This window comes from Haliotis asinina, chromosome 8 (assembly GCF_037392515.1).
Source record: "Haliotis asinina isolate JCU_RB_2024 chromosome 8, JCU_Hal_asi_v2, whole genome shotgun sequence".
Taxonomy (NCBI): domain Eukaryota; kingdom Metazoa; phylum Mollusca; class Gastropoda; order Lepetellida; family Haliotidae; genus Haliotis; species Haliotis asinina.
The window spans coordinates 60,728,719-60,742,141 of record NC_090287.1 but is presented as its reverse complement, the minus strand read 5'-3'; the positions used below and the strand labels follow the sequence as shown (position 1 = coordinate 60,742,141).

Genomic DNA, 13,423 nt, shown 5'->3' with positions numbered 1-13,423 from the left:
TCATCTCCTGACCTGGGTGACCTACCGCCCGTATGTTGACCTCGTGTCTCTACTTTGTGTAAACTGTGTTATGTGAGAAATTGATTAAGTGCCACTCAAGTGGGCAATGTTGGCTTTCTACCAGGTAAGTATAAAAAATAACATTTAATCAAAAATGTTATGTAAGTGGGGCGGTAATGAGAAAGGTGTAATTACTTTATGTGGCCTTACTGACGCTTTATCACGTCGGCTTGAAATCAGTCGAGTTTGGAACTACGATCCACGCTACCGTGGTCTGTTGACGTACTGTCAGACTGACGACAAACTTCGATGACAGGCAACCTACTCTTTCATGACTAATGTCGTGGTTCACAACTTATTAAAGATAAAGGTTTGAACAGGAACGCTTTTACCAATATTGTCGTAATATCACGGGCGGTTACATTCAAATGGGCTCACGCACTGTGCAGTAGTGAAGAATCAAATCAAGGAATTAGGAGTGACGAGAAAATGCTTTAACTGCTAGACTATCAGCCACATTTTGCTGCAGTCAAATGTACACGTTCAAAAATGGGTCTATGGGCAGGTGAGCTATGATTCCGAATTATTTGCAAGGCTTTAGAAAGGCATATTGACACCTACTTTAGTTTTAGCTTCCACAACAGACAACAGAGTGTACTGTGATCTGGAGCGTTTGTTGATCTCGCTAAGGGTGAAGTTGGCCATCTGCTGAACGTCGTCTCTGTTCACGTCGACAGGGGTGGGGCCTCCGATGATTTGACTCGCGGCTAGTGGGAACACCACTAGGACCAAAGCTAGTATGTTCATTCTTTGTGGAAGTAAAGTGCAGCTCTGATCCCGACTGATATGACTTCTGTATGTATACGTGAAATCCGTCCCTCGTCTAACTGTCAGGACTCGTCAATCAGGGTTGGTTATGTGTGCATGTTGATTCTTGTCGGCTGTCAGTTGACTCGTGGCGTCTGAGGTCAGCAACAACCTCTTCATGTTATGCGTCCTGTTGTTTAGTGTGCACGTAATATTTTGTACTTGCCTGGTGAAATGTCAGCATAGATTATATCTGAATTACGCCATTTATATGTGCTACTTGACGAGAAATATATGGACTCATTAAGTGTTAATATTCGGTGCATTTCTAATAAAGCATTAATAATTTCGTAAGTATTCAATCATATATACATTACGGTAAGTCTGACCCAAACATTATTTGCCTTCCGAAAATCGATCATCATGTCATGTTAAATTTCCCGGTGTCATTTGTGGTACGATCTATAGTATATTGAAATAATGCAATATATTTAATTCATTGTCCTTCACAAACTGACGTGATCATAAGTCCCATACTGTTACGGGCTTACGATCTCCGTACAACTAAGATCGCTTGAGGAACGGTTGCTTGGTGTTATGTGTTCGTGTATTGAAAAGGAAATTAAAATTCCCATCGGCATCACCATAATGATGCACACGATGTAGAGTACCATTTCTTAGCTGTTCCTGTTTTACAGCTGTCCCAAATCATCCGCATCACATCAATCGTTTGTTAGTGTATATATCACGCCGTTAAGGTTTTTGGTTTATTTCTCTTTTTGGCAGGGCGATGTGGTAGGGAAGCGTTCGCTTGTCACGCTAAAGACCCAGGTTCAATGCCGCACATGGGTAGAATGTGTGAAGCCCATTTCTGGTCATCACTGTTGCATAATGACCGTAAACACATATTGATGGTGTAGTCGGAATCGCACAGTGGACACTGCTTTTGTTGAGATTTCGTTTGGTTGTGGAGATGGTTTGGTAGCTTTAATTTAGGCGCAAATGTCATCGTAGTATACAACGAGTGAGCATACAGAAAACATCACGTACGTGATGAGTATAACCTTGCTCCAGGCTTGTTTATGAACGTGACGTGTCTACGTTACATCAGGATGTTATCCCAGCTATTATGGCCGTCTGTTATTAACGTTGCAATACCATTGTCCTGTCTAAGCATCTACATATCTCTCCACTGACTCATGTCTAGTGGAGTAGTGAGTGAGAATGGTTTTACGCCGTTTTTTCCATCAATATCAGGGCGGGGGACACCAGAACTTGCCATTACACATACTAGTGCCCATTTGACGAACGAACCCTGGCGAACGCTTTAACAACTTCGTTTTTGAAACGTCCTTCTTGCAGAAGAAAACCAAGAGCCTACTGTGTGTCACTTCTTATATAACGACCCGTGAAATCCGGGGCAGAACAGGCCTTCAGAAACCCATGCTTGCCATAAAAGGCGACTGTGCTTGTGGTAAGAGGGGACTAACGGGATCGGGTGGTCAGACTCACTGAGTTGGATGACACATATCATCGGTTCCCAATTATTGCGTAGATCGATGCTCATGTTGTTGATCACTGGATTGTCGGGTCCAGATTCGATAATTTACAGGCCTCCGCCATATAGTTGGAATATTGCTGAGTGCGGCGTACAAGTAAACATACTCACTTCTTTTATAACACGTTTAGCTTTGTTATCTTCCGTTACCAACAAAATCAACTACTCTGCATGGACATGCGATGTGCTTACTTTTGAATTAGCTGTAAATAAGCTGTTTCTTCCTTGTTTATTAGAGGAAAGGTCAAGTGTGTGTATAGCATGACGCCATTTCTCTGTTGTAGTCTCTGCTGAGAAAGGGTGTGTATCTCTTGTAAATAGGCGGTGTTTTTATTTGACAGTTTTGGGTGAAACAAACGGAAGAGTCCATGCAAATCGGTCTCCCTAAAACAAACTTCTGAGCTTGATATATTTACGCTTTGGGTAGACTTTAAATGATAGTAGACTTGTTAGTTTTTGGAAAAAGTTGACGTCTGCGGGTCCTATCTCTATCCACCGATGAAATATCCACCATATTCATGGGATATGAAACGAGCTTCCCCCTTCATATCAAGTTTATGTCCCAAGTGAAATAATGTGTGTCATAACAGTTTGTTATGAAACCCCTTTACGAATTTCCACGTGGTTAATAATAAGGATTTCATCCTTCTTACAAGCTGGCACGTCGTGATATAACGATTCAACACCCACGTTCTCGCTATATCTTTTTTTAATATTAGACTAATTGTTTTTTGGAAAAAGTTGACGTCTGCTGGTCCTATCTCTATCCGCCGATGAAATATCCACGTTATTAGGGATTTCATCCTTCTTACAAGCTGGCACGTCGTGATATAACGAATCAACACCCACGTTCTCGCTATATCGCTTTTTAATATTAGACTAATTGTTTTTTGGAAATAGTTGACGTCTGCTAGTCCTATCTCTATCCACCGATGAAATAGCCCCTATATTAGGGATTTCATCCTTGTTGGCACGTCGAGATATAACAGATTCAACGCCCATGTCCCCGTTATATCGTACATATACGTAGCCTGCACTAAGATAAATTACACTTCAGTAAACACGTATTTCATTAAAAAGTGCGATTAATCCCAGACTCGCTCACTTAAGGACTGTTCGTTGCTTTATTGTTTGCTTTGAATGGGTAACGCCACAATTTCCCTGCTCCGTATGACTGCGATCCAGGAAATATTACTACTAGGTCTGTTAGAATAACAGTTACAAAGAGACTAACAGTGACTACATGAAACATTATGATCATATTATCAGGGCCTCGTCATATTTCACATCCCAAACACGCCATATTGATGCCACCCGGGAAACACACAGTAGGTTGTGCAGTTTGTTATACCCCGCCGCACGTTTAGCGCGAAGCGGGGGATATAGTATTAGGCTCCGTTCGTCCGTCCGTCCGTCCGTACCTATGTACGTACGTGCGTACAAAATATAATAAGTTAAGAACAGTTGCCTACGTTGTTTTCATATTTGGTATGACCAGTTGTCGCCGGGTACCAGTTGTCCGCCAACACTTGGCTGTAGCGCTTGAGCAGACTTATACTTCCGTAGAATTTCACCACATCACAAAAGCCAGATGTTGACGAGAACTGGTACCCGGGGATAACGTACTAGCCAGTAAATCTATTGGTAAATTTGTATGCATCATTCCAGTTAGATATAATGAGTAGTGCCAAAGCAACTCCTTCAAGATCTGTTAGCATAATTCACATGTGCACATTTCATGTTCCATTTATGGTACTCAATGAAGTCCACACCAGACAAACAAGTGAACTGTTTTTTTAATAACGCTTCTGTCAGTCGGGGTACAATGTCAACACTCACACGTCACGATGAAACCACGGACCTCTAACCCAATCACAACAGCCGCATACGGCAGTCATAACTGTTAACAGGGATCTATTCTGCACCGATATCCCCACTGGGTATTTTTGAGGGTATATTATAACTGAAGGAAATGCACTTCACACGGTGTTTTTAAACAAGGTAGGAGTGTCAGCTCTTCAATCCGACATGCTGTCTAAACCGGATTGTCTCTTCGGCCAGGATGACAGCCGGTTTAGACAGCTTCCATGTGACAAGACAGATAACGACCAATGTTTCTTTAGTGTCCGAGGATCCACACAAATGAGGCTACTTTAGATTTGATAAGCAGCATATCCATGTTCTCATTTCCGTCTGCATTCTCTCATTATGAAAAACAATTAAAGACTTAAGTTTTCAATTTTCCTTTGCTTAGTTTTATTCAAAGAATGTGACTACTTCAAAAAAATTAAATATAACAGGCTAATTATGAAAAATCTCATAATTTCTGACATTTCGTCACACCACGGAATAGAACCACAATTTCTTAAGTTGTCAAAGCCTAAAGTCAGTTATACCTTGTGTATATTTTTAAACGTTAATAAAAGTTAAAAACATCTACTCTCTGGGACAAGGAATCGATAATAATCATTTTGTGGTATAAATAGGATGAAAGTCTTTACTGTTTCATTAATTCTATATTGTTGGGTGGGAAGTTTGGAAGGCCATTATCCACTTTCACCTTCCCTCTCATGAAAAATAGATATTCTGACCCACTTTGTGCTGACATGTCTGCTACCTTTTTACAGGTCTGTATCGACATCCCGAGTGAGTTTGTTCCTTTTGCTCTGCCTTTGGCAGGCAGACAGACAGACAGACACACACACACACACACACACACACACACACACACACACACACACACACACACACACAGACACACACAGACACACACACACACACACACACACACACACACACACACACGTGTGTGTGTCAACGCAATTGGATTTTGTTTGTTCAGGCAGATGATGCTTTGGGAGACGAGCCGGCAGGGCATCACAAAAGCCTTTGACAGAATCATGACATTCCACTGATAGTCCATGGATCCATCCGAGGAAGTCTGTGTGGAAGGCCAGCTTTGGGTGCTTGGGTGAAGCTTGTCTGAGACTGAACCTGATCAGAGACTGGCTCCAGTTCACGCCTGCAGAACTTCCTTACTAAGGATTACTTAAATGTAATTGACGAGCATAAGCTATTGAAACAATGAAAAGAATTTTCACACTGCTTGGTTTGATACAGCTATTTTCAGTACATAACCTTGACCTAAGTCGCAAACATTTCGAGAACATTCCAACAGACTGTACAGTACACAGGTAGGTAAACTGTGATCACTTGTCATGCACATGTGCTCATAGAAAATGACCGAAAGGAAGACCTTGCACCTTGACAGAATAGAGGAATAGACAAATGGTGAAGATTATCTGAGCGCAGTGAACGTTGGGACTGGCGGTGATTGAGTAGACAGGATAAGTATGATGGTGTCAATCCATGGTAGCACTTGTACGTCAGGCACAGAACTTTGAATTTCAGTGTGGCTTCTGTAGGAAGCCAGTGTAGTGATTGAAGAACTGAAATAATTGGCGAGATTCATCTTGTACATTATATAACCTATTTTTAAAGGTCACATGCAACAAAAAAAAACCCAAATAAACAAAATTTTAAGCGTACAATCGCGATTCAAAAGTGCAATATTTTGTACTTGGGCTTACTTCCCCCGAAACGAAGCCCTCGGGAGACCGAACCCAGTCATACCGGGTGGATACGCACTCAAGTGTAACGACGGCTTCCGATTGGCTGTTTCATTTGCTGATATGCTGAGGGTTCATTGTGTGTACAGAAAGATGATCTGTTTGATGGGCATTTTAGAAGTATGGCGAGTCACAAGAAAGTAAGATTCTTTATGGATAACAACTTCTTTTATTGTGTAGTTGATGCGTCGTTTCAGTATGGATTCATATACTATTGTCAAACAAAATCATATACACTAAACGAAGTCGTTATCCATGGAGAATGTATATAGAGATGTTAGGTTTTGAAAATACATGTTCTCTGAATTTGCGTTCGCTCCAACCAAAAATCATCTCAGTAGAGATGGTAAAGTACTGCGTGGCTGGAATCTGTCATTCGTCCTAGTACAAAGCAGGATTTGAAACTGACAGGCTTTTGCCTAATTACATAATATGGCAGAGACGGGCCTCGGGTGCACGAGTCATAAATCAATTTATTTTCTTTATGTCGTATAGTCTGATAGTGTTAAGTTCAAATTGCACGTGGTCAATGATTGAAGCTGTGTACTGCATGTTGTCTTTAGCAGACAGGCAGACAGACATATACGTGTGAATAAACCAGACACTGAGCTTTCTCTGGGACAGAGACTGCTTACCACAATCAACAAGTTTGTTTACGTAACGAGTAGAATATCTACTTGTTTGTGTACACAACCAAGATTAGACTACTGCTCACGATCTCAGACTCTGGGAATGCATACCGTTTCAAGCGAACCTATTCACTTCGGACAGCTGTTGAGACCAGTTTTCCCCCCAGCGCTGGGGAAATTTAGTGAAACGTTTGAACGTTGAGGATGGATTACTTTGAAAGACCTGAAGCATTTACCAAACTATCTTACGTATCTGTGCTTGAACACAGCTACCTACAATCAAGCTGTATTTAATGCAAAATGTTTATTTCTAAACAAAAACATAAACAATATAAAATAACAACACTGTATTTTGACAAGAATACAGTAATTCTTTTGACAAGGATGTACGTTGACATATTTAGCCGTGGATTGACAAGAGGCCATCTGAAACAGAACAACACGCGATATGCACAAACGTATGCGTTCAGAAAGTGTTCTGAATGTTGTGATAATGATATACAAGGTACGATAATGATACGACATAACATATTTTCATCAAACATGTGTTCAGAACTTCTCACCTGAATAACTGTGTTTCAGGAGTGTTCATCTGAAAACAGATTATCACCAGAAACACGAAGCAATACACACATTCAGACAATTAATGTCGACCTAGGTCGAATACTTAGACCGAAAACAAAACTAAACGTCAAAGGAAAGGAATATGCAGTCGTTGTTGTAAGTACCTCCGCTGCTCGGCAGGACTTTTGCCTTGGCAAACGGTGAGCGGGGTTAGTGTTCGGTGACAATTTAGAATCATGACGGCACCTTTTAAGGCTTCAGTTGAACTATTGTTGTAACGGCCTCGACTAATGGACTATGAAGACGTGAATAATTGGCACCTTGTAAAGCACCACGTAAAGGATAAAACACGACTCTGAGATTTGGGCAGCAATTGTAAACCCGCCGAGGAAGAATTTTCCTAAGCTGGAGGGCGAAATGTTGCAGGTTCGAAACAACTGCAGGCCAATAATGTGATATTTTACGATCAATACTGCAAATAAAAGCGGTATCAATCATTAATAATGGGCATTTCAAAACCTCACATCAGATTAAATAACAATTGTAAAACTTAAGTTATGAAATGCTCGAAAGTTAACCTGATGTGAGGTTTCAAAACGTGTACTTCAAAACCTAGGTTTAGAAATGATCAGTGCAAAATCACAGCAGAGGGTAACCTGATTTACTGAAGAGAATATGTTTTAAAAATGCAAAGAAAACAAAGAAACTGTTGTGAAGAAAATTGCATACCTAGACGAGTTGTCCACACGTGTCAGAGAGCAGCTGAAAGTTAGGGTCACTCCATGCCTGGTACAGGACCGACACCCTGCACGTCATATGCTGCAGCAAAGAAACAAAAGACCTACAGCACCATGACGAATAACAAGTAACAAACAAAACAATGAGAAATGGTATTTTATTTTCTGCGATTCTTTGTCTCTGAAGAACATTGGCCTCATCCAAGATTACCTGTGGCGTGCTGTTGCTGGCGGGACAATCACTAATTCCTTTGCCGTTGCCGTCGGGGTTGTTCATGCAAGAGGATGTCACTAGGTGAAGGTCAAATGAGTACTTCATGCCAGCAACAACCTGTACACAGTCAGCATGATCGTCAACAACTAAACAACACTATTACGATGTACATCGTGTCTAGACTATAGCAGTATTCTACAAACGGTGTTTCATTGGCGATGTTTCAGCCTCTCTTGTATTCCAACAGAAAAAACGTTATCTAAACTACAACCTTATCAAGGGAGACATGATGGGTGATAATGGAGAAGACTTGTACCATCAAGTAGTGGACAGTTTCCATTCCATGGCTTTTGAAATGAATACCATCTGCGAGGGGCATCTGTGGATGTATACGATGTTTGTGATGAGTTTGTTTTGTGTTACGTTTCTAGATATGTGGACAGCAGCAGTACATTAACACACTCCAAATGAAAAACAGTTTTGTTAAAAGGGTTAAAAGAGTGATGACCTTGTCTGTGATTGTGTTCAGCAATAAGGGACGAACCTGTTGGGTGACGTGGTCCACTTTCTCCGTCACCATCCTGAACGTACTGTCCATCTTCCCGTTCAAAGCGTCCTCCGCAAATGACACAGCTTGCTGCATTGGCGCGGAGAGATGGGCGGGCTCCACACCTCCCAGGAGAGGGGCACTTCGTTTGCTTACAGGGGAGCAGTGGTGGTCTGTCACTTGCTTCGTGTTGGTCCAGGACTGGTACCAGACCGTCACTTCACACAGCTGGGCCTGAGGGTGTACAGCACAAATAGTCAGTAAGTATGTGAGTGTGAGAGTGAGTGCAGCTTCATACATATTACATCAGTTAGAACAAGGGCCCTATGGGTGAGTTGAGGCCTGACAAAGAAACAGAGTTTATACCACGTATAGTAAATAAGACAGATTCCGGAGCAATACTGAATCGCTGCTTCATAGTATACCGGCAGGTGTTCAAGTTAAAACAAATCTCACCTTATCTCCATTTTGAAGGCTCAAGGTAAGGATGTAGTTAATACCTGAGACGACCTGAAAGAAAAACGTTTTCAGAAACTTAAAGATTGTGTGAACCCAAGAAATAGTCACAATGATAACATACGATGCGTGTACGTCCACACGCAAAGACACGTTACACGTGAACATGAATGTTGTCGTTCACATATCCTGTCCTTCTAACTGATAAACCAAAATCTCTATAAATAGTTCTTTGACTGGATTCAAGAAACGCATTAACAGAAACGTCCGTACCTGTTTTCTGGCGTTGACAACTTTGACCAGAGAGTTCTGTGTCCCTTGAATTCCGTTGATCTCCGTAAGAGCAAAGTTGGCCACTTCCTGAATCTCTGCGCTGTTGACATCCACACCGGTGGGACCCCCGAGAAGTCCCCTAGCACGCTTGGTCACCTGGCTACAGCTGTGCTCTGTCATTTCCTTCCTGTGGAGCCAGGGCTGAGACCAGATCTTCACATAACAGATCTGGGTCTGAAGGTAGACAGGTGACTTAATGATCAAGTGACAGGTGTACTATACAGATATAACTCACAGGTGTTGCATTGAAGTTTTACCTCTCATAATGCTTGGAACTACGTATACCATTCCAAATTAAGAGCATTGATTTATGTTTACGTTGCTCAGGAAACGTGACAGGTGTACATTTTCACTAGTGAGAATGCCTAAAGCAAATGCACAAATTTGTATGGATCTACATAGAGTACATCACTCCGAGACATGCAGCTGTAAAATGTTTTTGACACATTTAAACTGTTAATAAATGTGACTCACCCTGTACCCTTCTCTCAGACGTAAGGTCAACATGTAGTTCATTCCCGAAACAACCTGAAACGTTTGAAGAACTCCGAGTAGAAGGGTTAACATGGATCCTCAGTTGGGAATGTCTGTATTGTTCATTGAGTGTATTGAAGAGTTCGAGGCCTCGAGCCTGCAGTACTTCTGATTTCGGAAATAGCATGTGTAAAGACCTGGATCCCTATGACAATACGTGGCTCAGATATAGCACTGGTTGGATTGTGATTCTGGTGCACGTGAACTTTGGTCTGGAGGTGAATTTTGTCCAATCATGTTTAACAGAATAAAACATTACTCTGACCAAGATTCTTTAGCTGACTGCATCACAGGTAATACTAACACGAGCTCTCATTAACTTTGTTTAATCCATACAATGGACGTTATCTATGCCATGTAACCGAGCAAAACACTAGTCTTACCTGAGCTTTAGCTGAGATTACTTCTTCCATAGTGTTCTGGGCACCCTGCAGTCCGTTGATCTCGCCCAGGGCAAACTCGACCATTTCTCTGACTTCAGTGCTGTTGATGTCCACGTTAGTCACACCGCCTGGTATCAAGATGTTCCGCTTGGACACCCTGCTGCAGCTGTGTTGGGTCATTTCGGTCGTAGAGGTCCAGGCTTGGTGACTGATTGTAACATCACAGATTTGAGTCTGCAAACAAAGACACATATATACTTTCAAAAAGGTAGGGCATAATGAACCTTCAATTTCAAGGAAAGACATCTTATGAACGCACCACCATTTCCCTATATTACCACCCCTAAACACAACGTATGATAGGCACGTGCACAACACAATAGCCTCATACACGTGCATGGGGTCCCATTCTTGATTTTGACGTTTGTTCAAGAAGGTTTAGAAATCACTTAGAACATTAAGTTTGACACTCATCTTGCATCACACATTTCTTAGTGTTTGTGTTTGTTTTAAAACGAAAATCGTATACATACAAACTACATGCAATACACCAATCATCTTTCAAAAGCGACTACATTCCAAATATCAATGGTTGTAAGGAAGTACAAATCGTAATGCACTCTCAAAATAGTCAATAATATCATATCAACATTGATTGACCCCGATAAATCTCCTAAATATTTTTAATCGTAAATAAAAACAAATGAAGATCCCCTACTTGTTTTGAAGAGTATATGTTTTTTCTGTAACACGACCAGGACACATAATGGAACACATAATGGACACAGTCGTGCGTTACACGTCCAGGATGATGGGGCTGGGGCACTCGCTGCTCATAGAGTCTTCCATAAACAAGAGTGAACTGGGGTAGTATAAAGCTATAGGGAAATACTGATGAAACATACCTCACTTCCTTCTCTCACGCGGATCTTCAAGATGTAGTTGATGCCAGCAACCACCTAAAGACTCAGACCATGAGATGTAACAGAAAACTGACAGAACCCTTACAAAATGAAAATAAAAACATCACAAAAACTTGTGATCGATCAGTTTAGTCGATATAACACACAAAAATAGACACTTTACATAATGTTTTAATCAAAGGATGTTATGTATTTTCCTTGAATGAAAGAATTTAGCCCGAAACCAAGAGAGACCTCAAGTTATCAATTAGAATTTGGCATACGGTAAATTCCCAAGCTATAACAAATTATATCGCACAGCTGGACGACATACCTGGATCTTGGCTGAGATGACTTGGTCCAAACTGTTTTGAGTCCCCTGTAATCCATTCAGTGAAGTCACAGCAAAGGAGGCCATATTTTGGACCTCAGTACTGTTGACATCGACTGATTTCGGAGCACCAATAGGGACGTCGCGCTTGGCCCGTGAAGTACATGTATGTTGGGTAACTTGTTTGTCGTTGAGCCAGACACGGGACCAGACGGTGACAGTGCAGATCTGGGTCTGTAACATCCCGATCACGCAGAGGTGATTTCAAATAAGGAAATTCACACATGATCCACGTGTGGTGGATCCAGCTTAGAGTTCACCACAGCACCAGTCACATTTTTCATATCAACACCATCTGAAATGGGGATTGTTTGGAAACAATGGCTGCTGAGAATGGATCACCATAATTTCATGGGATGACGTGTTGCATTTCAGCGTCTTATGGATTAAGATCGCAACTGCTAGGAACTGAGTGCTAGAATCATATCGTGTGCTGTTAACATGGAAGGTTTTAATAGATGAGGACTTGTTTCAGTGAAAGTAAAGACCTGACGAGCACTCACCTCCTGTCCACTCTGTATCCTGAGAGTCAGAATGTAGTTGATTCCAGAGACAACCTGTCGGGCAGAGGAGTTAAGGTAGTATTGAAGTCGTATAAGAAGAAGGAGGCCAGTCATCAGTTTATGGGGTTCAATGATCTTCTTTGGAAGGCAATACAAGACCATTAATCAGGGGCATTACAGATAGCGGTCACATTGATCACATTGATAAAGGGAATTTTATTTAAGGCACATAAAATGTTATTGTTGTTTCTCATCACCTCTCCTTGGGTGGGTATGGCGGATTTTAGTTTTTGTTTTTGATAGTTCTTTCTGATTTCTATACAATGTTAAAAACTTGGAATGACGGAAGCTATGACGGATTTCGGAAGTCTCTTGGTTTTAGACACACACATTTACCAGTGAAAAAAATAGGTCGGGTGGTAATGAGAAAGAAGAAATTCTTTTTAGGTGGCCTTACTGCCGTTTTATCACGTTGGTTTGAAATCAGTTGAGTCTAGAACTATGATCCACGCTAACATTGCCTATTGACATACTGTGAGGCTGACGACAAGCTTTGAATACTGGCAACCGACTCATTTATGACTAATATCGTGGTCGTGTCACAACTAATTAAAGACAAAGGCTTGAATAGGTATTGTCACAATCTCACGGGTGGCTACATTCAAATGGGTTCACGCACTACAGTTGTGAAGAATCAAACCAAGGAATTAGGAGTGACGAGAAAATGCTTTAACTGCTAGACTATCAGCCACATTTTGCTGCAGTCAAATGTACGCGTTCAAAAATGCCATGGGTCTATGGGCAGGTAAGCTATGATCCCGAATTATTTGCAGGTTTTTAGAAAGGCATATTGACACCTACTTGAGTTTTAGCTTGAACGACAGACACCAGAGTATTCTCCGATCCGAGGAGTGTGTTTAGCTGGGTAAGGGCGAAGCTGGCCATCTGCTGAACGTCGTCTCTGTTCACGTCGACAGTTTTGGGACCGCCGACGAGTAGACTCGCGGCTAGTGGTAACACCACTAGGACCAGAGCCAGTATGTTCATTCTTTGTGGAAGTAAAGTTCAACTCGAATCCCAACTGAAACGACTTCTGTATATATACGTGAAATCCGCACCTCGTCCAGCTGCCCCAGTGTTGGTTATGAGTGCATGTTGATTGTTGTCGACACTGTCAGCTGACTCATGGCGTCTGAGGTCAACAGCAACCTTTTCCGGTTGTGTGTCCTGTTGTTT

General features: G+C 41.6%; 1 protein-coding gene across 5 annotated transcripts in view; it reads right to left on the bottom strand.

The window, feature by feature from the left end:
- Positions 1–13,423, bottom strand: part of LOC137294094 (uncharacterized) — a 25,645-nt gene extending 12,222 nt beyond the window's left edge. The window contains exons 1-13 of one of the 5 annotated variants that reach the window (XR_010957505.1): positions 13,049–13,381; positions 12,188–12,241; positions 11,628–11,858; positions 11,297–11,350; positions 10,392–10,625; positions 9,949–10,002; positions 9,415–9,648; positions 9,142–9,195; positions 8,683–8,919; positions 8,136–8,255; positions 7,800–8,006; positions 7,187–7,706; positions 6,956–7,049 (exon numbers count right to left, since the gene is read on the bottom strand). Coding sequence is in view for 4 of the 5 variants with exons in the window: in XM_067825044.1 (XP_067681145.1) it covers positions 7,917–8,006; positions 8,136–8,255; positions 8,683–8,919; positions 9,142–9,195; positions 9,415–9,648; positions 9,949–10,002; positions 10,392–10,625; positions 11,297–11,350; positions 11,628–11,858; positions 12,188–12,241; positions 13,049–13,234 (1,548 nt within the window). In the remaining variant the exon portion in view is untranslated. Of the gene's footprint in view, positions 1–6,955; positions 7,050–7,186; positions 7,707–7,799; positions 8,007–8,135; positions 8,256–8,682; positions 8,920–9,141; positions 9,196–9,414; positions 9,649–9,948; positions 10,003–10,391; positions 10,626–11,296; positions 11,351–11,627; positions 11,859–12,187; positions 12,242–13,048 lie in introns of those variants that run through there. The other 4 variants (XM_067825043.1, XM_067825045.1, XM_067825042.1 and 1 more) reach the window with 4 other exon arrangements.